Genomic DNA, 25,869 nt, shown 5'->3' on the forward strand with positions numbered 1-25,869 from the left:
CTACTGTCAGCATAGAATACAAATTGAAAGCGGAATCGCTTACAAACTTTACTGGAAGCAAACAGTATTCCGTGTATTAGCAAATGTAACCTTGGTGCAATTTCAGTTTTGTTGCACAGGTGCAAAATGGACCCACTGTTTCAAAATATTAGTATGTTACAACAGTCTGTAGCATTGCAGTTACACTGTAAATGCTACAGTTTACACAAACCATTTTTGAGTAAATTATCTTTGAATGAAAAAGTCCTGATAAAATTCAACCAATACAAAATAATCAAGGGATTTCAAGGAACTGATCAGTGCCCATCACTTTCTGCTGGCTCCCTTGTATGCTGATTAACAAGGCTGTAAGTTCTTTCTCCGTAAATCATATGGTGGTATAAAAGGAGTGCTGAATAGACAGTGAGAGGAGACAACCCTTTTCAGCTCCTTTGGTCTGTGAGCCAAGGAGCTGTGAGTTGCATTTTCCAGGTCAGGGCCAGGGGCTAAGATGAGCATAAGGATTAAAGAAAAGAGAATTCTGATACCTTGAAGAGCATGGCAGGGAAGGAGAGAAAGCAGTTGTCATTAGGAACTGTGACAGGTGCTTGGGGATATCTTTCGATGTAATGGGATACTTATAAACTAATCTGACAAAACCACAAGCAGAATTTTTAGCCATATCAAGTGTTCTCACATTACTACTATATAATTTTTTCAATTTTTATAATTAAAATTATAGTTACTCAAACAAATACTAAATAAAATTAACACTACAGTACACTGAAAATTATTTTGATTTAATTTCTTTAATGCCAGTTACTATTACTTCTAATAATATTTTAGCAAATATATCTGTGAAATACAAAGTTAGGACTTCTAAAACATTAATTTCTTTGACATTATACCTGATCTTTTACTGTCTCTCGTCACTGCCAGGGACACTGCCTCATGACAAATAGCTTGCCATTTTTCCACAATAGATCACATTCAAGTATCCTGTTTTATTTGCTGATTTATATGTTGGCTTACTTGCTAACTATCATATGACTTAAAATCCCATTTACAAATTCCAGGTTATCTCTTTAGTTGTAAACCATGGAAAGCCAAAAAATGCGTAAAATCCCTGAGGATTAGGAGTAGAAGGAACAGTGTGCTTGAAGCAGGGGGAATATATTAAATCTAGCTAGAAATACCATGTAGTTCAAGGAAAACAATTGTACTGAAAGCCTCCTTGTTGTTTCTGTTTGGGGGGCTTTGCCAAAAAATCATTGCTATATGTGATAAGATTGATGTTTGAGGTATAAAGAAGTGGAAAGAAGAGCCTGAGGGAGTAAGACTTTGAAATCCCACTGAAGTTCAACAGAAGTGAGTGGTAAGTCCTACAGGCTCCTTTGACAAATACCCCCACATATAAATAATTAGAATATAAATCTTAAGTTTTGGTAATGTTTCCATCAATAAAGAATTTCAAAGGTCCCACTTCTTCACTGTCTTTCACCATATATAAAAAGAATTACAAGACATATAACACAGGGAAAAAGAATAGCAAACATGAAATTCCACTAAATCAAAACAACATTTCAGAAAAACACATCTGATGCATAGCAACTACTTAGGAAGTGGAATAAGCAGGAGAGAATCTGCACTGCAGCCTTGAATGATCCCACTGATAAATCTCTGACTGATTCACAGGTAATTCTAATCTCTCCATCCAATCTATGTTGGAAAACTTTATTTGCTGAATAACCCATTTAGAAGATGGAAGCACAGAATAAACCAAGTTTTGGTATGAGTGAACATCTTCTCCCATTTACCATAATAACAATAAAATCTCACATAGTTCTTAAATAACTTATCTTTCTATAAACCTCAGTATATTATTCAAAGAAAGTACTGGGAACTCAATTTTGTATGAAGAGAAACCAAAGCACAGAGATGAAATTAACTCATCCCAGTCCATTTACTGAGTGATTATGAAAAGCAGAATACAATATATGCCTTTTGCATCCCAGCACTATATTAATCAATCCCATGTCGCCTTCACAATCAAATCTATTCTGCTTATGATCAAGAATATCTTTAAGATGATTAACATACAAAACAAATTAAAACACAGGCAACTATTAAAGTATTTTGAATAAAACTGATGTGATAAAAGGCCAGCATTTATCAAAAGATGCTACATAAAGATTTTATAACTATTTCCTATTCCATACATGTACTACTTTGTGGTAAATGCTGTGTAATGTTTACTTTCCAAGCAACACTAACATTGTATCAGAAACAAATCTGGACTCTAGAAAAAAACCCTCTGTTTAATACCTTATACTCATTTCATGCAATCTGCAGATATTTTCCTATATGAAAAAAAATCTGTGCTGTTCTGGACATTACCTACCACTCACTCAGTATAGAGTACAGTATCTCTACAAAATCACAACAGCATACTTTCAGGGCTATCAAGGCCTCCTGTGATCATTTCTAAACAAGTGAATGCTTCCTACTGATTTGTGCCTCAAAAGGTGCTTTCACAGCTGGACTGGAACACAATACAATTAAACACAATCTTTCAAGTATGTTTTGTAACAGCTTACATTCCATACCACAGCACATCATGCCCTGTATATAAACAGAGGGGAGTTACCCAGAAGGGACGGACAGCTGCTCGGGTTGGGCTAGATATCATTTGGTAGGTGGTGACAAATTGTATTGTGCATTACTTGTGTTTTCTCAGCTTTCATTATTTCTCTTGTTGCTTCATATTATTATTATTATTTGTATTCTTTTTATTATCACTATATGTTGCTTTATTTTAGTTATTGGACTGTTCTTAACCTGTGGGGTTTATATTCTTTTGATTCTCCTCCCCATACCGCCCTGGGAAAAGGGGGAAGGAGGTGGGTGAGTGAACGGCTGCATGGTGCTGAGTTACTGGATACGTCTAAACCATGACAACAGTAAAAAAAAAAGATACTAGCATCTCTGGGAAAAGATTTCACTGACCCACGTATAAGCAACCCCTCTCACTACATGGCCATCTTCTTTTTTGCTAAGGCCAGATTTGTATGGGAAAAGTTCAAACAACAAAAACTGTACTCTCATCCTCTCATAATGGTTGGCAGATTTGGGCAGTTTTTTCCATCTGGAGAAAAGATGAAAGTGTTCCAAACACCTCAAAAATTGCTAGTGTCCATTAGCAAGCAGTACTGTCGTGGAGCAGACTGAACATTTTATTATGCACACTCTGGAACACAGCATTTTGTTAAGTAAATTGTTCTGGTCAAGGTTCCTCATTTCCTACTTGTAAAGATTTTAATCAGTCAATTCTCTAAAGAAAGTCTGGTTTTTACTTTAATCACTGTTAAACTGACACACATATATAACCATGAAAGCAAATTTTAAGTGTTGCAAAATATGAAACCTTAAAAAGGCAAATACAAAAAAAAAAGGCAAAAAGGAAAGGGTAAACGGCACACATACCCTTTTTCCGATTCCTACAAGACAGAAATACTGTGGTATATATCAACAAGAGAAATGCATAAGATTCATGGACCTAAATCTCACATACAAATATAAGGGCTTCATATTAATATTTATTTTTACATTAGTATGATTTCTTAATTTTAGTTTTTAAAAAGATCATTCTTGGTGTCATATCTACCTTAAGGCAATGTGTAATTTTTCTTTCAGTTTAACTTAAAAACATGAATAATACTAGTATACAAGTAGTACTGCTGAATACTAACATGGCTGGGTATGCAAGTATTAAAACTACTTCCAAATATGAGTTCTATACAGGAGACTGAAAGAAATGCAGTTATTCAATCCAAAATAATATGCCAAGTATATGCATTCTTGTTACTGTTGGATATTTGTGGGTTTGATGAGTGCAAGTTTGTGACTGATCTTCTGCAAATTGACTTACTAAACTTTCTTAGCATTTGGATTCTAGCTTTTGAGTGAATGATGAAATTAGCTTTACACTGGGAGGATCAAATAATTGGTTTCTTATCTTGGTCATTTCATTCTCCGTGGAATAGATTTACGCATGATATAAATGGCATACACAACGGCTAACACACTACAACAGTCTGCAAAACCCCATAATTCTTGAAGTACACTGCTTGGCTTTACCTTGGCCTGTCTACCATATTGGACAAACAATGTTTCTGATGTTTCCACCTCACTTCTTTCTCAAAAAAATTAATTGTCTAACAATATTAGAACTGAAAGAGTTCAGGATGCAATTCTCCCCCAATGTCACAAACACTGACTGCTCAGGCTCTGCAGAAGTACTTCACTAGCTGTGTATCTAACATCAAACCTCATTGAACAGATGTATAAACTGTGTCTATTTGCTCTTCATCAAAACTCACCTTCTGGTGTGTACAAAACACAGAACATAGAACAAGATAGCAGACAGCCAGAAATTTCTTTCAGATCTCTGGGAGGTGTGAATCTTATATGCCAGTAAACAGAATTCTTGAAAACATTCTGAATAAACTCTCTTAGAAGGGGGGTCCTGGTTTCAAACTGCACTGTTAGTTATTCTTCATCAAAGTCCTTAATAGAATCATAGAATAGTTAGGGTTGGAAAGGACCTTAAAATCATCTAGTTCCAACCACCCTGCCATGTGCAGAGACACCTCACACTAAACCATGTCACCCAAATCTCCATCCAGCCTGGCCTTGAACACTGCCAGGGATGAAGCATTCACAGCCTCCCTGTGCAACCCATTCCAGTGCCTCACCACACTTACAGTAAAGAATTTCTTCCCTACATCCAATTTAAACCTCCCCTGTTTAATTTTTAACCTTTTACCCCTTATCCTATCCCTACAGTCCCTAGTGAAGAGTTCCTCCCCAGCATCCCTATAGTCCCCCTTCCAATACTGGAAGGCTGCTATGAGGTCTCCACGCAGCCTTCTCTTCTCCAGGCTGAACAGTCTAAATTTTCTCAGCCTGGCTTCATACGGGAGGTGCTCCAGTCCCCTGATCATCCTCGTGGCCCTCCTCTGGACATGTTCCAACAATTCCATGTCCTTTTTATGTTGAGGACACCAGAACTGCACACAATACTCCAAGTGAGGTCTCACAAGATAAGAGTAGAGGGGCAGGATCACCTCCTTCGACCTGCTGGTCACGCTCCTTCTGATGCAGCCCAGAATACGGTTGGCTTTCTGGGCTGCAAGCATACACTGCCTGCTCATGTTCATTTTCTCATCGACCAACACCCCCCAAGTCCTTCTCTGCAAGGCTGCATATAGCCCTGTTAAAAACCTGAACACCATACCATCACTGCATTTCAAACATGTATGTATTTTTAAATACATAAGTAATGTCTGCCAGATGTATACAACCTCTAATACTATAAGAATGTCTGGTATATTCCTAGGGAATTGTTTCATGACTTTCCTCTACTTGAAGAACTCATTTCAAGCCTTTTATTTCTGTTTCATCTGCCAGCTTCAGTCATTTTTGTCTAAGTATTTAATCTAAACATGAAGTATTTTAAAAAATCTGCAAAAAAATGTGTTTAACCAGTTTGAATGATAGTGTCTAGGGAAGAGAATGTCTTCCTATTTATGTTCATTTATGAAAAAGGACCTTCTCTGAACAATTTTCTTTTTCTTTCCACAGACCTGATGCAGAATGAAATCTGAGTCTAAAATAAGCACTGAAGAGGGATAAGAGAGGAATACAAAAGATACAAATAGGGATTACTTAGAAAAGCGACTGCAGGATATCATTCACAGTGCTGTCACTGAAAATATAAACACTTCTCATTATCCTTTTTTATTCAGACTTGGAGAAAGAGCAACCCAGAAACACAATGGATGCCTGGTGCCAGCGACAGGAATCCAAACAAGAGGTACATTGACAGCTAATGTCAGTGAAGGGCTTGGACACAGCCTCTGACAAATCAATTTCCAACACCGACCCAATTCGCAGGAGCTGCACAGGAGAACAAGCTATCCCAACAGAATAAAAGGACAGAAATTCTGCAAGAGATTGCATGAGATATCCTCATCAAAATTTCAGCCTATGCATTTAACTTCCAAAGGCAATGACCTGAGACTAAAAGGGAATAGAGCAACCAACTTATTGACTTTTCAGAAACGTATGAATGATAAAAAGACAACCTATATGCTCTCCAACATCCAAGAAAGCCAAGTGTATCTATAATTTCTTTTTGCCTCTTGCACTTTAGTCTTCTGTTAAAATAAAAGCTACAGTAAGATTATTGCGATGTTTTTAATCTTTGTGGGGAAAAAAATTATCTTGGTGCATTCCCTTATTCTTCCTAACTTACCTATCATATAACCCCTTTACAGCTCTTCTCCAGCTAAGGAACCATAGCTGATAATTAGGCTTTGAAACAGTTAAAAAATAAGTTTTGTAGGAAAAAAGAAATCTAAAATAGAATGAGGGAATTTGAAAAAAGGACAAAAAAAAAAAAGAAATGCAGTTCCCAGTTCAGCAACTGTCTCTAAAGAATCATCCTCAGTTTTAGTGAGAGATGCAGCAACAACACTTTAGGTCATTTCTGTATTTGACCTACAGCCTTCATTAAAAAATTCTGTTCTAGCTATATTTGAAATATCAGAAACACTCATTGAAAGGTTAATTAAAAACTAGGAAAGCAAAAGTGTAGTGTAGTGTAGTGATGAACTAGTTGGGTATGGCTGTCTCTACGGAGAATGTTCATATTTCTTGATTCAAGAGTAAAAAAAATCAAGAAACTAGGAAAAAATTTTGCATACAAACATAGGGAGAAACAAAGATGTAACCACAGTAAAGAGAACTCCCCAAAGACAATGAAAAGCTAAAGTCAAAAGCTGAAAATCAAAACTTTTAGAAAGGTTGCTAGTTTTAATATTCAATCAAAACTGATTCAGGTCCTGTCACCTGTTGCAGGACTACTACAGTTCTACTGCTGCAGCAGACTGCTCTGAGGCAAAATTTGGCAAAATCCTGGCAAGGCTTCCTTCACAGCAGACCTCATATAGAGGCTTTTAAAGCCTATGTTCAGTCGTGAACAATGCAATAACTATTGCTTGAGGAGTAAATATGTTACTCTTTTTTTTTTTGTTTTCTATCAAGGACATCAGCGCTTAAGGCTATTATATTTTAGAAGGAAATTTTAGAAGCCAAAGTGTCAGAAGGCCCTGGAAAGACAGCAAGGCTCAGGATAAGCTGTAAAGTACCTGGCTTGCAGTGCTAACATCAGAGTTATCAGCATATGTAAACAGACATCATTCTACCAGATTTCAAATAATTAACTAAAAAAAGCCCAACAGAACAATAATTAGTTATAATGCTTAAATAAATTATTTTCAACTCATTATCTTGCAAATCATAACCCAACTAAAATTATTCTTCACCTCAGAATTTTCAAATATTAAATATTTAAAGTTAATTACAATTTTCTTAATTAGCCTCTTTAATCTTCTAACTTTTTAGAAACTCAGATATGCTTAGTTTTTAAATTGTTCTGTTCAAATTTCAGTTTGTTTTTCTAAACAATGCAGCTCTTCTCTAAGGCTAACGTCAAATTTTTATCACTGATCTGGTTGGAAGCCTATTAGACATAGCATCATGATACTGAACTTAAACATTTCAGAGAAATAACAACTCAAAAAGACAGAAAAGTAAAAGCAAAATCTGTTTAATCCCATGTTTTGGTTTGCCTTACTCGATTCCCATTAGTTTGCGAAACAAAGTTGAAAATTCCTGTTGTGCACTGGCATTTCCTTTGACATTAAATGCAATGGTTGACGAACAATAGCATTCTTATGACACAGCAAATACAGATACACCAATATTTTAGTCACAGCAGTTCATTTTAAGGACAGTTTGCCACAGAATTCTGTCCAAGAGTCAATAGATTTGGTAGCTGACTCTCCTGGAGGGAACAGAGAGTAACATCTTTTTAACTTAGCCAAAATATTAAACCACAACAAATTTTTGACTCTTAACACATTTGGAGAAAAAACTCAACCTCAGCTTTTACCTCCTAAAATTATCAATGACAACTTCAGCCAGCCTAAAATCAAAGACCAAATTTCCCTGGGTTTAATTATTCTTTGGCAAAATTGTGATACTGGAAAAATACAGGGAATATGAATAGACACCCACATTCTTGCAATCATACTGAGTCACAGACTGCACATGATACTGTATTGTCATTAATGGCAACTACTACACTTAGTGAGGAAAACAGAAACCTCACAAATTGCTATCAATTCAACAACAAAGGTTAGAATGACATTTTATCAACTTTATGAATCGACACTGCCATACAACAACTGTGTTGTCCACCCATCATTTTCAGTGTGTCACCTCCCTCTCCAACACTATAAAAACATATTAAACATCTCCCATGGTAGCGAGCCCCTTCCCATTTTCAACACGCTTTTCCTCTGAGCACTGTTATTCTTCACAAGATGCTAACCAAGGGGAAAAAAAACAAACTGGCAAAAAGATAACACAAAGTTATCCATCTGCTGACTTGTTGATCTGAAAAATGACAGGGGAAAGAATTCTATTGGCAGCAATGACTATGAGAGTTTTGTGCAAAAGAAGTGTCCAGACTAAAAACATGATGTGACTGAGGGCCTCCCCATTTATACCATGAATGCAGAGAACCTCAAGGGCTGGGACCTGAAAAGACCCAAGATTCAGTTTAGGATCCTCTGGAAATTTAGGAGGTCATGGGCAAGAGTTAAACTTATTCTTCCAAGCCTTTTAAGAAGGAAGCTTATAAAATGAGAATATTCCAGAGCTTCCAACATTTACAGAAGCAAAGACCAGTTAACCCTCTATATATAGTAGCTTACATTATCAATTCAGTAATGTAATACCTAAATGGTAAAAACCCTAATGTCAGCTTCATGTTTGAGGGAATATATGATAGTCTGGAAGCTATTATTTCCAAACTCACATGCTGAAATTTTCTAATTGACTGCTCATACATTTCAAAATGATTTTTTAATTATCAACTGAACAAGCTAAATTAACCCTGAAACTTGGAAGTTAAATGGCTCTTACTTACCTATCTACTTATCTGTAAACAGACCTACCCATTACAGTAACAGCTGCCACTCTGTTTTGATTAACACCCCTGCACAGAGCTGCTAGAGCTGTAGCATCAACCAGTGTGACCCCTTGCTGTGCACTGGAATCTGTGCAAATAAACACACAGAGTTCTTGACACATTTACACACTGACACCAAAAGTGTTTCAGGATCCAGGGATTATGCTTAGGGAGCTTTTCATTAAATTCCCATTTAAGAAGAGATGACTTGCACATCCTTGGTTAAGTCTCAGTACTTGCGCCTTAGTACCAGATCTTTAAAACTGGGTTATCATCTCTCCATTCCATGGGAATACTGTAAGTGTGAACACAGTGAAGTCATGAGATATCAGACTAACAAGGTCAAGATGTTCATACCACCTTTGTATATAGCTGTGGATACCTGTTTTTTATAATTAATAATAAAATAAGAATAATTTTGGAAACTTAACTTCATTACAGAAAAAGACCACAAGAGAACCAGTAACACTTATAGTGATCAAAATAAATGTCTATCCTATGAAATGACTTTTTGTATGAGGCCTTGATAATGTATACATCAGAATTAAAGCTTGAAAACTGAAACTATTGCACACAAAACCCAAACACAAAACTCCAGGATATATTTTCCAAAGCTATGACTACCTGTTAGTCCGTGGGCAAATAACTTCTAAAATGTACACTGTACCATGAAATATTTAGGTATGTTTCAACCTAACTGGTAGCATCAAGATGTTTCCTGGTTTATACAATGTGTAACCTGTAGGTTTCCATAGTTGTCCATTTTTATAATTACTCAATTTTTAATACCTATACATACACATAAGTAGCATTTTATGTCTCGTATATAACCCTGAACACTGAAAGCACTAAAAAAATAGTTTCAAGTAGGAAATAATTTCTTGCAGAAATGGCAAGAGCAGCTGAGGTAACTCTCATATTGTCCTTTCCTTCTTTCATTTTAGAGATGTTATATCCATGAAGATCTTTCTGGTGTGACACGTTCTCCCTAATCTGTGTACAATTTGCAGTGAGACTACAGAAGACCCCTAAGAGTTTTTTCTGTTTTCATGAAAAACTGTAATCCAGAGCAGTATTCTGACAGGTTCTGTCTTTATTTAATGTCACTAACTTCCTTTAAGTTGTGCAAACTATAAAGGACAGGTCTATAGAATAACACAAACATGCTGGTGACCCAGCTCCCAAGCTACATCTTTCTAGAAGTTCAGTTTAGACTGAGTCCAGTCAGATCCCTCACTCTGATGGCAACATTAAGTGTGCTTCTACAGTGCATCTTCTGCTCTAGTTTCATCCAAGAGGAATCCAGTTCAAGATTGCTCCAGAATATAAGTGAAAGTATAGTCAGTGGGGTCAAGTGGAAGATTCACCAGTGCAAAATAAACAGCTAACACAAGGTACTTATCATGAAGACCAAATTCCATCTCTAGAACTACTGGAATTTGGCACTTCCTGACTTCAGTGAAATTATTCCCAACATGTGCACATTAAGTAGAAGTAAAATACAAGTTTAAATGAAGTTAACAGTATATATCTTACATCATTTAGCATATGTGAAAAAGATTCAGAAACTCACCATATCGGTATCTGAAACTGGTCCAAAACTGGTCACATAGATGTTAGTGAAGACTTCAGTAATACTATCTGATATAAAAAGAAAAAACAAGCAAATACATTAAATTTATAGTACTTGTTCAAGCTGTCTATGCAAAATTATGGGACATTTTAAACAATTTCTGTCTTATTTCCTTCTCCTAACCAATATCCTGTTGTAAGTACTGAGGGTCTCTATCCCACTTCCACAGAGGTTACCAGATGAGAATTTGTCCCACTGAGTAGTTTGTCTCAGTTAAAGGACTATACAACCACCAGCAACTACATACATATTTCACATTTTTCCAGAAAAAAATAACCACACTGTTTCGGACTTAATACAGTAGTACAGTTCTAAACATGAAATGCCTTTGTTGCAGAGGTTCTCTTTGTTGTTGCAGAACATTCCTACTACAGACTTTCTAGTTCAAGGCTGTTTTCTTCATCCTGAATAGGTTTTTCAAAGCCAAAGAGATGAAAAGGCTTACAACGCAATTATTGACTACACCAAATGTAACATTCAACAGCATCCTACTTTTTACTTAGATATGTTTTTATGTGGCACATATTTTAACATAATAGTTCCTTCTCTTGATACACAATACTCCTGATACATTGCTGTGGTACTGTAAGTACTGTAAGAAAATGTTCTTCCTAATCATTGTAGTCAGACAGCCATGAAATCAGAATATTATATATTGTACTGCAAGGACAAATAATTGCTCAGTTTTGTATTTTCAGTTTTCAATTAGGCTCAGAATAGAATTCACTAAGAGGGATAGAACACAGAGGAAATTTCTTATAGCAGTTGCCAACTACTGTCTGCATTCAAGAGAGTCAACACGAGGAATTCTCTGCCTTCAAGCCAGTTGGTGGCTGGAAAATAAAAATTCGAATACAAGTAGCTGCAAGCTACAAGTTGACTTATCCCAGAATTTCCCATTCCTAAAAATATAGCTGCCCATTATATGAGTGATCCTGCTGCTATATCATTATTTCCATATTTAATCCTTATTTAATATTGATAGCTAATAATTTCTATATTCCTAAGAGCTACCTGTTCACAAATAGGTAGCACAGGCAAGTTTTTCTTTTCGTGGTATTGAGGCCAACAGTATAATCACTGCCCTCTACTGGGAGAAATCAGAAGTGCTCACCCATAGTAGCAGATGCTCTTAACAGCCACCAAGAAAAAGCAAGGCTGTTTGGTGAGCGGCTGCATGGAGAACAGTCAATTTTGAACGGGATGCAGCTGCACCTAAAGCAGAGATGGGGTGATAGAGTACTTTGAGAAACCTTCTGGAGCATGTGGGAGGCACATTCCTGCACTCTCAACTTTACGGAAACTTGAATTTTCTTCTCCAGCCGAACACTAGATATGCTTATTAGCATAAAGGACTTTGTAAAGCCTCACCTATCCAAAAAAATCTTCTTTCCAGGATCATCTCTGCTTTTAAGCCAATAGCTAAAGACTGACTCTTGTTATGTGTCACACAAAGTTCACAATTGCACTTCCCCTCCATGTCCAGGGAGATGTTCATCTGAGTGACAGAGATTTCAGTAATCCCATATGCAGCATCCATGCACAAGCTGAGTTGATTTCTACTCCAAACATTTTACAAATTAATTTTAAGTCAGTGGACAACAAGAGGAGCTGAGTCTGCACTGTTCTTAGCATTCAACAAGGATAAGTATGGGCCTGGCTGAAATATCATACAGAAACCACAGGTGCAGTCCAGAAAACCAGTGACAGAAATTGCTTGTGGGAGACTTTCCAGAAAGAGAGATTATTCTCTCCGAATAGATACCTGGCACAGCTGACATGAAATGGAAAAGTGACAGGAGAGCTACTCTTCAGGGGGTAAAACAGGGCTGCAGGGACTGTGAAATTTGGCCTGTGCTATTAACGACAACACAAAATCTTAATTACAAGTCCATGAAAAACACTGTTGTTACAAAAATATGACTGACAGTCAAGTATCCCCACAGCAGGGAATAAAGGCTAATTTCAATTATACTGGTATAAATAACAATAATAATCTGATGGAACCCTACTGTAGGCAACAAAGTCACTTGGCAAACCTTAATCTGCACACACACCCATCAAGTGGTTGGAAGGATAGTCCTCTTGTAAATTCACCCTACTGCTACCAGTTGTTTGCATCTGACATGTTATTTGACACATGGGAATGACTTTGCAGTTTGCAAAGGACATGGAATCTTCAGGCTTGCCTTGTATTTTAGTTTTAATTAAAAAATCATCCCATATTGTATCCTATTATTTCTACATGTTTCAGGATCCATCTCCCATCAGAAATGAGCAGAGAAGACAGAGCTGAAAACAAAAAAACTGAACACTATATATTACTGAATAGTATTATTAGTAAATTACAATAGTCTGTAGATTCCATTGGTAGTGTACATCAATCACTTCAAATCCTTGGAGTGAAGGATCACAACTTGGGTATTGAAAAGGATATAGATGTGAAAAAGAGGAGGCTTGCTATCCACAGATCGTCAGCTGCAAGAGCTTTATTTAAGGATGATATAATTAAGATAAACCCTTCAATAATATAAAAAGTCCTGGGGAAAATTCATCGCTGATAGCCTCAGGAATGGGAATGGATGCAAAGTAATCATGCACCTTCATTTATTTTTTTTTTTTTTGCCAAAACTGCCTTAAAGCAGTGTAGCTCCAGGCAATGGTGACAGCAGTAACTTTCAATGAAACCAAATTACTCCCCCCCAAGTTGAGTGTTCATCTTGACAGCTGCCACTCCACCAGGCTGCTTCTCCTCTGGCAAGAGCCACGCCACAGCATTGTGAAGGGAGCAGAGAGAATGTCTTGCAAAAGGGTATGTCCTGGGTTCAGCTTAAACCACAACAGGGTATGAAAGGATGAGGGAAGCTGAAAACTTACAAGAAATAAGACTGAAGAAAAAAGAAGGACAAGAAAAGAGAACAAAAGAAGGCATTGAAAAAAAAAAGAGAAAAGTACATAAGCAATGAGCTGGCAGATTTTTATTTCTGCCTCCTATTTTCTCTCAAAATGCTGCATATTTTATAAGCTTCTATTCATACCCTACATAAAAAGAAACTAGTCCTTAAAGACAAAAGAAGCTGAAATGTAATAAATTTTGAATTATTCCTGTTACCATCTGTTAATGTTAGCAGCCTAAGCCTTGTACACGTTTCTTCTTTGTTACTTTACTTAGTGTTACAATAAAAATTCCTCTGAATTACAGATTTGAACCCAAGGTTTCAGAATCCGTGTCTACAAAAAGAAAAAATAATCAATCCTCCTTTTTTACAATAAATATTGCAGTTACTGCTTTGAAAGAATACATGCTTGTCAAATAAAGTCTGTATTAAAACATACTGCTTTACCCCTCCAGTAACTCACTGAAAACAATTCAGAGGCACAAAGAACAGTTTTAGGTGGACTCTCTAATCAGAATTCACCCAGCAGGCACCACAGTTACAGTCTTTTTATAACTCACGTTCTGTCAAGAACAACACAAGTTATCACTGGAGATTCAGACAGTTCTGGATAATCAGTACTTGTGGAAAAGCCAAAGGCATGTACTCAGCTAAAAAATGTTCAATGCAACATGTGTTCACGAACAATCTTGAGTCTGTTCTTTTGAGGGAAATTAAGGACAAGTTTTTTCCACTTGAATTATAAAAACCTTTTTCTTCAATTGACATGTAAACATGTATCTAAAAGGCCTAACTTTCAAAACAGCTTAAATCAATGAAAGCCCAGTGCTTTTGAAAAAGTCTATTTTTTAAAGAACCCTCTGTTGGGATGAGTGGGGGCTGATTCATTTATATTTGCGAGCTTTTGAGTTATTCTGAATCACTGCCTTTGAAGGTTAAACAAATATGAACAGGAAAGGGTAAGAATATAGTTTCTATTTCTGATGCTTCTTTTAGGGGGAGAAATCGTGAAGATGACATGTAGATACAATTGTCACATGAAATGCTCTGAAATTCAAGAAATACTATTATAGCACCATTTCTAACTTGCCTTGGTCAGAAATGTTAAAAGAGAAGCCTTAGCTGACTTAGCTTAAGCCAGTTTCTGAGAATATGGAAGCCAAAGGTAAAGTGACAAAAAAAATGTCAGGAAAGTTAGGAATAAAGAGAGGAAGAAAAATACCCTATGGAAGTAGTAAAAGCAAAACCAATTAAGATCATGTTTCATGTGGTTCTCAAGCATTGGTTTCTTCTGATTCCCTTTCCTTACTTCAACTGTCATATAAATATTAAAAAAAACATCAAAAAGAAAAAGCAGTAAATACACCAAATTTCAGAGGATTTATAGAACCTTATCTTAGCTGAAAGGTTTACTGTATGCTTTAATGACATTTAAGATTTTACAAACATTAATTATAATAACCTCTCTCTGAAGATAAAGATTTTATTATTTTCATTTTTCTGTATTTGGAAGCTGAGGTAGAAGGGCTTAAAAAAGCGTAAGTAATGCGGAGTAGGGGTCCTACTACAGCTGACTATAGCTGTCCAACATTAAGTATCCACACTTGAAAATGTCGGCATCATTAACTAACCAAAAATTAGGAGTTCAGAACTAAGTTAGAATTGGTATTAGTGCATTCGCTCATTCCATTATGCCAAAACTTCCACTGGGATACCAGTTTTGGTGGTCTGAAGTCCTGATGATACTCTTTCATCAGCAGAACTCACTCAGCTGATGTTGGCTGCCTGGCACAGAATTTGAGATGGCTAAAGTCTAAATCAATCACAGGTTAAGACGGAGGTGGTCAGAGAAGTTGGATGAAAAGGTTCCTCATCATCATTTACCAATTTGTCAAAATTGGAAATTTCCATAAAGGCAATTCTATTTTGAATGAGTTCCTTTGGACTACTGTCTGCCAGGCAGTTTTCAAAACTCCTGCTTTCTTTCAAGTGTCTCTTCTTGGGTACCTGCACCTCTGAAGCAGTTTCAGTGTCTGCAATGTGGGGTCCTGTCCTGGGTTCAACATGCAAGGTTGGGAACACCTGAGAGCTCTCCCTTTCCTGAAGAAATCTTAGGCAGGATTATCTTTCTTGAAATAAATTTTCCAAATACTTCTCAGATTCCAGAATGACCTGTGTTTTGCTCATTCCTTCTCTCTTCTGACCAAAATAATTGACAATCCTTTCTTCACAGAGAGTAGTGACAAAAGATGAATGGCTTGTCCCAGGTATGTTTAAAAGAAGAGAAGAAAGGAATGTGATCAATGAGAGTTTTCAGAGTTGACCATCAGCAAGGCTCCAGATGTTCATTTGCAAGAAGCTAGCTATATTATCCATTAATGTGTCAAAGTTATCTTCACAAGAAAACAGGCTAGCACATTGGGTTGGACTTTCTTTTTTCACTTGAATTTTCAGTCAATAAAACTACAAATGCAGGGTTTGGGCAGCTAAAAAAAATAAAAAAATAAAAGCCATTCTCTCTGAGGTAATCCAAAACCACCAGAAGCATGCTTGGTGGGACAGAGCTTTTAAAACATACATACAGAGTTCAATTTCTTACAAACATCATTTTAAATGTGAAGTAATTTTTACCCAGGAGAACATTAAAAGCTGTAACTGAAGGGCTGCTCTACCATGAAAAAAAAAGTTTAAAATAAACTACTGCTCTTTAATTATGTCAACAAAAAATAAAAAAGATCAAGTCACAGTACTGTGGGAGCCTTAACTAAGGATTTCTGAGGTTTTGTGGGAATGCTGTCAAAAGCTGGATGTTACTTTAATTATTTTGCTATAAAAAATTATTTAACTGGAATTGACATTGTTCTGACATTGTAATATGGTCTCCAAGGGCATGCTTGGCAATATTGCCCAAAGGCTTTGAAATTGTCATTCATAATACAAGTCACAAATCGCACAGGTGAAACAGCCAGGGTCTTAATCCATCAAACACTGCTCCAACTCAACATGCTGTCCTTATCTGACAAGCTCCTTAGCATGTCTGTTGACAGCTCAAGACACCTCTGGCTGCCAGGGAATGGGGGTCAGATTAAGTCATGTAACGTGAAGCTGCAAGAACAGCAAAATCCATAGGAATGCAAATATTTCAAATTAGTGTTCTGCCAATTATTTATACTTGGTTTTGGTGCTTTATGTGACAGTTTTATCTGTCCAGCAACTCATCATCTTCATTCATTATCCAGCCATATGTGCCTATACAATACACTTCCAATTTGCAAATTTAAGCCAGCTGTGAGAAGAAACAAATTCCCTTCCCAGGACATCAGCACTTTACTTCCAATAGCCTCTCTATCCTCAAACTATCAGCAAGACAATTTCTTAATACAAACTATAAGTAGACTTCTCTTTCAAATCTCCATCTTTAATGAAGCATATGTAAAGTAAGCTTACCAGTAAGACCTAGTAATACCTGTAAGTGTTACCCCAAACAGTTGCTCTCTTGATTCATTTTGTTGCAAATGTGACCTGAATCAGGCTGTACTTGACTTCTCATGGTGTTGACTGAAACAAGAATATATTCTGGAGAAAATATTCTGGAGGAAGATAAAGAAATTGAAAGCCAGTAGGCTAACAGACCCCAACTGATTTCCCTATCAATATCTTACATCTAATAACAGACATAACACCACATACTAAATAGGTCCATGCAAAGACTGTAAGAGTCCCTCCCAAAGGCTTACACAGAACTCATGAAGGTGGGCAACCCTGTAAAGCAATACCATACTCTTGAAATAAATACCATTGTGTCACTTCGATTAACTAAATACCTGGTTCTGAGTATAAGCCCATTCTTGGAGTTCAGAAAAGTAATATTTATTTTTCCAGAATTTATCTGAACAGCTGGCCTGAAATATCAAGAAAATCTTAACTCGAGGAAGAAATAGGGTAATACAAAAATCCAGTTAAAAGTAGGTGGACCTTCAGAGAGTTTCTAACCATCAAAAAACACACATTAACCTAGCCTGTCAACATAGTTTTCTTCTGTAGCAAAAAATATGACTTGTGAAAACATTGTCAGATACATTTTTAGCTGAACTAACATCTTTTGTAGATGTAGGTTACCCACAAAATGTGCACAGAATGAAATTTAGTCATACCTGCAACTCAGATGACATGATATATCTCCACAGTAGGGTGAATACTGAGATTTGTCACGTATTTAAAACACTGGTGCAACCTGTAAAAGCACTATTTCCAGCTAGTGAACAGAAAATTAAAATGTTCTCTCTGTGCCGAGTGACACATTTACACGTTATTAAGATAATTTTCACATCCATATGACAGACTTAGGGTTTAATTCTCACTCAAAAGAATACAGCTCACATACACAAACACTATCTTTGCTAGTTTTTCTTCTCTACCAAGAAACCTTTAATTTACAAATCTTATTACTTCAGGTAACAAAACCAAATACATTTCCAAAGGGTCCTATAAATTAAGTGCCTTGGATACAAGTGACATTTGAGGTACAGTTTTATTATAGGCTTCCTCCATGAGTTTCAGAAAGTCACTCAAGGATAGGGCTACAGACTGATTTTGGTGCCCAATTATCTCTGTAAGTATACTGGACAAGCTCCAAAAAGTTATTCAGGCTCCAAGTTTCCACTTAAATCAATAAAAGTTAATCTGAATGTCGCTCTTGTCCAGATCCTAATGTCTCCGTTTTGCACAATATCTGAATCCCCGTTTACTATCAAATTCCTAACACTATCAGTACCTAAAATTCCCTGGCTGCTTTACTTCCACCTTAAGAGAAAAAATACCCTAATACTGCCAAGCAGCTTAAAGAACTGGCTCTCAACCAAATCCCAATGAGTTCTTCAGACTATAAATAATTACAAATTTACTGTGCCAGAAAGACTTTGAGAGAGAAAGCAAGAAATCAAGCAAGAGACTGATTCCACAGCCTAGCAGTACTCATGGGATGTAGTAGGCATAAATTGAAGTCTCTGCTCAGTATCTAATTATTTACACAAAACAGAACAATTCCTTTCAAAGACCAATGATGCATGCCCTTAGAAAATTCACCTTTGTGGTCAGGAAAGACCCTGACACACAGTAACCTGAGTTCATATTTCTGCTTTAAATCAGAGAACAAACTTGACAATAGTTGCTTTCCCACAAGTTTCTATCATCCCAGGCTATCAGCTACACTCACTGCTCTTTTCAGGAAAGGAGGAATGGCATGAGCTGTAGAGAAAGTACATCACTGTGGACAGATGAAGTGGAGACTGGTTATGTTTTCTCACACAAGCTTGGATGTTTCACCTGTGTTGGTAAGAAAAGGCTTCAGGTGCATGTCTCTCTTCAGCATTTTTTAATTAGTTGACAGATTCGTACTGTTTACTGACCTTGTGAACTGCTTTTGCAGACCATTAAAGCTATGCCCACACTATTTCTGAGGTGTGCCAAGACCCCTAGCTTTCCCCATGTTTTACATAGGAGACCTGACTGAAGCAATTAATTGCACAATACCTGGGTTCCAGGAGATGTAGGCACTGCCAAACCTAAGCCTTAAGTCTGTATGGGGCTGACTAGCCAGACTGTGAATGGCTCTCCATCCAGCAGTACAAAAAATAGGTCTCACTCCATGTTCTGACACATACGTAGATCTTTTATAAAAAGTAAAATATCTCCAGTGGAAGACACCACTCTAGAAGAATGATCAAAAGCCCTGTGTCCAGTTAACAGAGCTGGAAAAGTGGGAGACACGGTTTCTGATCCACACCAAGAAAAAAAAAAAAGGAAAGTAATTAAAAAGTATTCAGCTCTAAAATAAACAACAAATGTAAGCTGGAGTTGCACAAAATGTTTAGTAGAAACATGAAAGTGAAAACATAGTTGAGTTTGGCTGGAAGTGATCTTGCTGAGATGGATTACTTAAAAGGTCAAAGTAAAATGAACTTAGCTAACACAACGCATTTGGCAGCAAACCAAAACTGCATGGCATTCAAATGAAAAATAAAACATCAGCACTAAACCTTATCCCTCTAGACACTACAGCTTCCATCAAGATGCAAAGAGGTTGTATATAATAACCAGGCTGAGTAACAAATGGGACTACTGCATTGTTTAGATCAACTGGATGAGTATGATAAATGAAAGCTAAAATGAACCAGACTGACCCAGCACAGTCTAAAGAATGTGACAGAAGAAGACAAAGAGAATGAGCACTCAAGTCTAGAAATGGAAGGGAGCAGTCTTTGATCAAGTGGAGCAGTAATCATTTGGACCAACCTGAATCAGTACCATCACTTAAGTAGGGATGGCAAAGTTATTATTCCCATGCAACTGTGTTTCCATCTATTCTGCTTAGATGCTTGTGCTATTAGAAAGAAAATCATAACATGCATGTAAGGCAGAAAAATTCCCCAAAATATTCCAGATTTAGGAATTTATATTCATAATTTCTTTTTTTTTTTAAATGTTTGAATTATATGACCTTGGTACTTAAGAATCATGCAAGACCATGTAGAATTCTGCTGCATTACTCTTCTACATTAATTTTTGGTTTAATCTGTGTTTTATTCCAAGTCACAGTATTTATCATTCATCCCATTTGATAAGCTCATTCTGCCAGCCCCTCCTGCACTCCAAAACACATGTCCCCATAACAGCAGTATCAATTTTAAAAGCAGCAGCTTCTAGTTTCTCTTTACGGTGAGGAAGTGGCCAAGTCTAAGCTGCTTAAGATAGGCCTTTATTGCACCCTGGCTCTTGACTAACTTGATTTTAGTTGCTAGCTTATTTGCTTGTTTATCTCCTCTTACATAGGCCCAGGCTCTTTTTTGACCAAGATAACTGAGCCTAGGTTTTCTTCAAGTTTGATTTCAGGAGCCACTTTGGCTTAGGCTGGTAACATGTCAACTTGCAGATGAAAGTACAGGCTATGAAAGGCAGCTCTTCTCCAGTGCCTTGCTATATTCCAAACTTTAAAAAAAAAGAAATTCTTGTAATTCCATGGAAGAACATTGGAAGTCAAAGTCGTTCCTCACCAAGGATGTGTGAAACAGCTGCAGTACACATGGTGGAATGACCAAGTAACTGTGGTAATCATAGAATAGTTAGGGTTGGAAAGGACCTTAAGATCATCCAGTTCCAACCCCCCTGCCATGGGCAGGGACACCTCACACTAAACCATATCACCCAAGGCTTCATCCAATCTGGCCTTGAACACTGCCAGAGATGGAGCATTCACAACCTCTCTGGGCAACCCATTCCAGTGCCTCATCACCCTCACAGTAAACATAATACATAAAGGATTTCACCCTCTGGCTAAATACTACTTTTTCTAAGCTGAATCAGGCACTGTCGGAGTCCTTATTACCCTTGCTAATTATTTAATGAAGATTTGGGTAGCACACAAAAACCCACTGAGGTCAGTGAAAAGGGTTTCCCCTGGTGATGGCCAATGTCAGAGGAAGCCTTTGGAGAACACCTTTCTCTGTGGTCAGCCATGGCAAAGAGTGTTGTCACCTTGGAGCTGACAGAGAAAGGGATGATGCCCTGGAAGAACACGCTTGTTCTGTGGCATTCACTGTCACCAAAGGTCAGCATCTTTCCAAGGCTTGCTGCTATCAGAGCAAAGTATGAAATTCACATATTCTTAAGTCCCAAAGACTGATGGAGTTCCTCTAGAAATCAACAGATTTAGGAAAGCATTGAAAATTATAATCCTTTCAGACAGATTAATTTTACTGTCTATGTATAGTGCCTGGTTACTACAGTCCAGGATTGTAGAGTCATTAAAAATGGAGCTACAGTTCTTTTATCTTTTGCTAGCCTTGTACTTTGCATTCAAGCATGACAGGAACCAATGGCAGAAAAAGGTAGTGCCTTTATTTAATAGAGGCGTGTATTTAGTGGGCACTCAATACATTTTTTGCAGCAGGAGCCTCACATATATTTTTAATAGGTAATACTTTATGAAATTCCGTAATAGCATTCAGGTGATTGTGACAACCTGTTAAAAAAAACTAGACAGCATTCTAATCCTTCTATCAACCAGCCAGCATTTCTTATTTTAAGCCAGGTGAAATAATTATGAGGTATAGGAAATTAATGTTTATCCAGACTGCCCTAATAGTCTCAGAAAAAGCTAGCCTGGATTTACTAAAATCAGCAGGAGGCTGTTTGTATGTTTATATTAACACTGCAAATACCCAGGGTGAATAAGAACAGTTAAGCATACTTTTTCTTTACACTTCCCTGATGCCCCCAGTTGCTGAAATGCAGAGAAATAAGGAAGAGAGGTACAGGGTTTCAGGTACAGCACAAATCAGACTGGCTGCCAAGCTACTTGGGGTTATTTTGTTTTTAACATCTTTTTGTTTGGCAGGACAACCCGTGGGCTGGTCATGGATAATAAGCTTCTTACTAAACAGGAGCCCTGACAAACCACAAGTTCATGGCTTGAACCAACAGAGAATCATATTAATACTTCAATTGAACAAGTACCCCCAAATGAGAAAAAAAAATAGTAACATGGACAGTAAGGGGGCAATCTTTTTTTAAGTCCCATTTTAACATGTTCCAGAGTTGTCAGTTACTCTTCTGTCATCTAGTTAATAATAAAAAACCAAGGTCTTAGATTAAGGCTGAGTAATGCGCCTGCAAGAACTGTACTGTAACACTCAAAAAGTCCCACAGCTGAGTTACTTGAATGTCTCCAAGCTACTTTACAGATAGCAGTGCTTCCCAGAATCTCCTCTAAAACATATTCCCAGGATACTCCTAGGGCTTAGATTAAGCAGCCTCAAATTTGTCTTTTATAGTTGCCTGTGACAAGAGAATTCCCCTCTGGCTGTTCACGGGAGCATCATGGGAACATTCAGAACCCAGCAAGCTGCTATATGCAGAAAAGCTATATATTTGAGACAAGAATCTGCTTTTAATATTAAATGAACAGGTTTGTGGGGATTTTAACAGGTTAAAAATAAAGAACAGGTGTGTTTTTTTTCTTTGAAGCAATGCCAAATATGAGTTTAATTGGAAGCCAGTTTCTTAAAGTGCGTATTCCTCTAAGCAGATACTAAGGCTTTGTGGAAAAGCAGTCAGCATCTACCACAGCATATTATTTTAAAACAACTGATTATTTTAAAAATAGCATATTATGCAGTAACAAAGAGATTATCTGTTCATTTTTTAATAGGCAACTAAATACAAAATGCCTGTTAAAAAAAAAAAAATTCTCACAGCTTTTAGCATCCAGCAGATGGGAAGGGATTATTATGGATGTAACCATTCCCTTATCTCAAACAACAGGCATTTATACTTCTCCCTTCTCATATTTATTTATTTATTTATTTATTTATTTTTCCAGGAGGAAAATATCTTCCCTTTTGTTCAGAAACTGCATGAAGTAATGCAGTACCAAGTTAACATTTAAAGACCTAGTAGAAAGAAGTTCACTGGTATTCAGTTAATACTATGGAAACTGATAAGGACAGTGCATGAAGTGCTATTGCATGTCCTCAGTATGGCAGAGGATGTTTATCAACACACCATTTATCAACACACTAAGGCTCAAACTTCTGGTTTTACTCATTTATATATGCCACACTACAACTGCTTCTCAGCTTCTTCTCATCCAGAGGGACTTCATTCCTCATTCAGTGAGCCTAGAAATTTTGAAAAACACATAAATTACTTCAAATAATGAGAATAAAAAGGTATCTACAGGAGCCTTTAGGCTGTCAGTCAGAAGGAAGTATCTAAAACATTAGGCTCTTTTATTTAGAGCAGGAGTTGCCCCTTCAACCCCCCTTTCAGTTCTTACAGACAAATGTAAAATCTCCTTCCCTCTCCATTCCCTTTCTGCTCTCTAGTGTCCTGCTAAAAGGCTCATACACTTGAGGGAATAGAAAAGGATGGCTCTAATAATTCCCAGTCTCCTGATGGAAGTCATCTGAAGAACCTGTTATCTTATGGCAACTGAAAATTAATACCAGAAAGAAAAAGCAGAGAATGTTCCAGAAGACAACTGGAAGCAACTTTTAAAATTAAAACAGAAGAAGGTGTTAAATGCAGATAAGTAACTCCAGGAAACTACATTCACATGAAAAATCACAAATGCAAGCAGTCTATAAACACTCCAAGGAAAAAAACAGAAGTTTCAAAAACCAGCTTATTTAGAAGTCATCTTTCCAGGTGGACTTATACTGCATAAACGTCTCCACTCAAGTCAAATCTGTCTTAGAAATTATGTGACCTGTAAAACAGAGCACTGTACTGGGGCTTGGAGACATGGATCTGTTCCATTACCAATAGCAGATCATACCTCCCAATTACTTCACCCTCATGTGCCTTTTGTATTTACTTGGATACAAAATTTTAGTGTTGCTGCTGTGAGAAAAGCCATGATGTACATATAATGGGCATGTAGTTCTACAGCACTGATAGTTTTTAACTTACTCTTACTGAACTGTATGTCTCAGAACAGAGTTAAGGTCAGTGGTCTATGCACTGAATTTGGATTGCAATCAGGTCTATCAGTTACAACACTACAAGATTATAAGATACTTAATTTATAGTTTGTAAAAGCACAAATTAAGCAGATGGAATACGGGGAATCCATGTTTTTACCAACCAAATTACAGATTAGAATGCATGATCTCTATTGAGTCAAGAAAAAAATGTATGTGCAGGACCAAATATATAAGGGCATAAAAAAAATGGAATTTGGTAAGATGCAACTAAATCCAACCTCATACTGCAGCTACACAACTTTAATAAAGTGTTTCATGTCCTCTGATGTGCACAATAATCCCAGGTAAGAGGAAAATTGACTTACACTGCTTTCACAGAGTTAACTGTTCTAATTATTAAATAGCCCTCACATATGGCGAGGAATTACGGAATGTAAATTGAGAGCTATGTGCTGCAAAGTAATCACACAAATGGTTCCCAAATAGCAACATGACTTCCAGAAGGCTGGCAAAATCATACTTTAGTGAAATACAGACAGTTTCAGAAAACTAGTGCTGACATACTCTGCATTATAATGCAAACTATTATTAGGATGACAGTAGTAAACAAAACTTCCTTTCGCTTGTGATTGAGTGTTAGCCTGAAAAAAACAGCTATAAAAATGTGTTTAAAGATTAATCTCAGCATATTAAAGTGCTTTGATTCTTATAATTAAAATTTATTAGACTTTTGACAGTATTAATTCAAAATCTTCTGCTGATGCTTTAATTTAGCAGGCTGGTGAATTGTACAGCAACAAAAAATGTTATCCACTATAGCTGCATCTTGAGACAGATGACTCATTGTTGAAAAACATTAACATCAGAAATGTAAGTATATACATATACCATAATGATAGAACTGTTTCCATTATTCTACTATCAAGTTTCCAAAGAGTATTTGAAAAAACTCATTCAGCTGTCTTAATATGCCAGTTGTTTAAAAGTAGCCAATGTTCAGTATTGCCATTTTATCTCCCTTCTTCACCCTCCATCTCTTTTGGTCTGTCCTTTCCCCTGTTCCTTGCTCAGAGTGGGGTTTTTTTGGCTTGTATTATCCTAATGCTAGTTTGTTGAAAACAGTGTTATGTTTTACTTCATGTCTGTTTCTTGGGAGTCTTTAGAAGCTACTGTTAGATACTAATAGTAACCACTAATATGAACTGCTAACATCAGCTAGTAGAGATCAAAATACTGTAAAAGGCAAAGCAGATGCATTTTTAATATACAGGCAATTACAACGTCCTTCTGCATGATCCTTGCTGATGAAATACCCCTCTCCACGCACCACTAATTCTAAACATCAGATGCACTAGATTGTGTGTTGAAAAGGTTATTGTTAAGAAAGGTCATGAAACAGTGGTACTGCAAGAATAAAGAAGCAGGAATATGTAGTCAGGAATACTGCCAGAAGCAACAGATCTATCTCAAACCACTCAACACCACCAATAAAATTATACTGGCACAAAAGGAATGCCATACAATCTGTGGGCAGAGAAAGATCTTTGCTTTCTACAGCTGCATCTACATGTCATGGTATTTGGGGAAAGCTGTGCCTAGATGGAGTAAAATAAATTCATTCCATTTTTGTCAAGTAAGAGTTGGGCATTTTCTAGAACATACATTTAGAAAGGGAAAAGACATGAAAACAGAACAAAAATTAACACATCCATGAGGACACTTCGGAAGGGCAGGGTTTAGAGGCTCCTGGGTGCTTCCTGAGGAGGTGCTGAACTT

At 36.9% G+C, this 25,869-nt stretch overlaps 1 protein-coding gene across 1 annotated transcript in view; it reads right to left on the reverse strand.

The window, feature by feature from the left end:
* Nucleotides 1–25,869, reverse strand: part of GABRA2 (gamma-aminobutyric acid type A receptor subunit alpha2) — a 60,703-nt gene that overhangs the window by 22,243 nt on the left and 12,591 nt on the right. Inside the window, exon 3 of the mRNA XM_005149099.2 lies at nucleotides 10,653–10,720. Coding sequence (XP_005149156.1) covers nucleotides 10,653–10,720 — 68 coding nt within the window. The remainder of the gene's footprint in view (nucleotides 1–10,652; nucleotides 10,721–25,869) is intronic.

The sequence above is a fragment of the Melopsittacus undulatus genome, chromosome 7 (assembly GCF_012275295.1).
Source record: "Melopsittacus undulatus isolate bMelUnd1 chromosome 7, bMelUnd1.mat.Z, whole genome shotgun sequence".
Taxonomy (NCBI): Eukaryota; Metazoa; Chordata; class Aves; order Psittaciformes; family Psittaculidae; genus Melopsittacus; species Melopsittacus undulatus.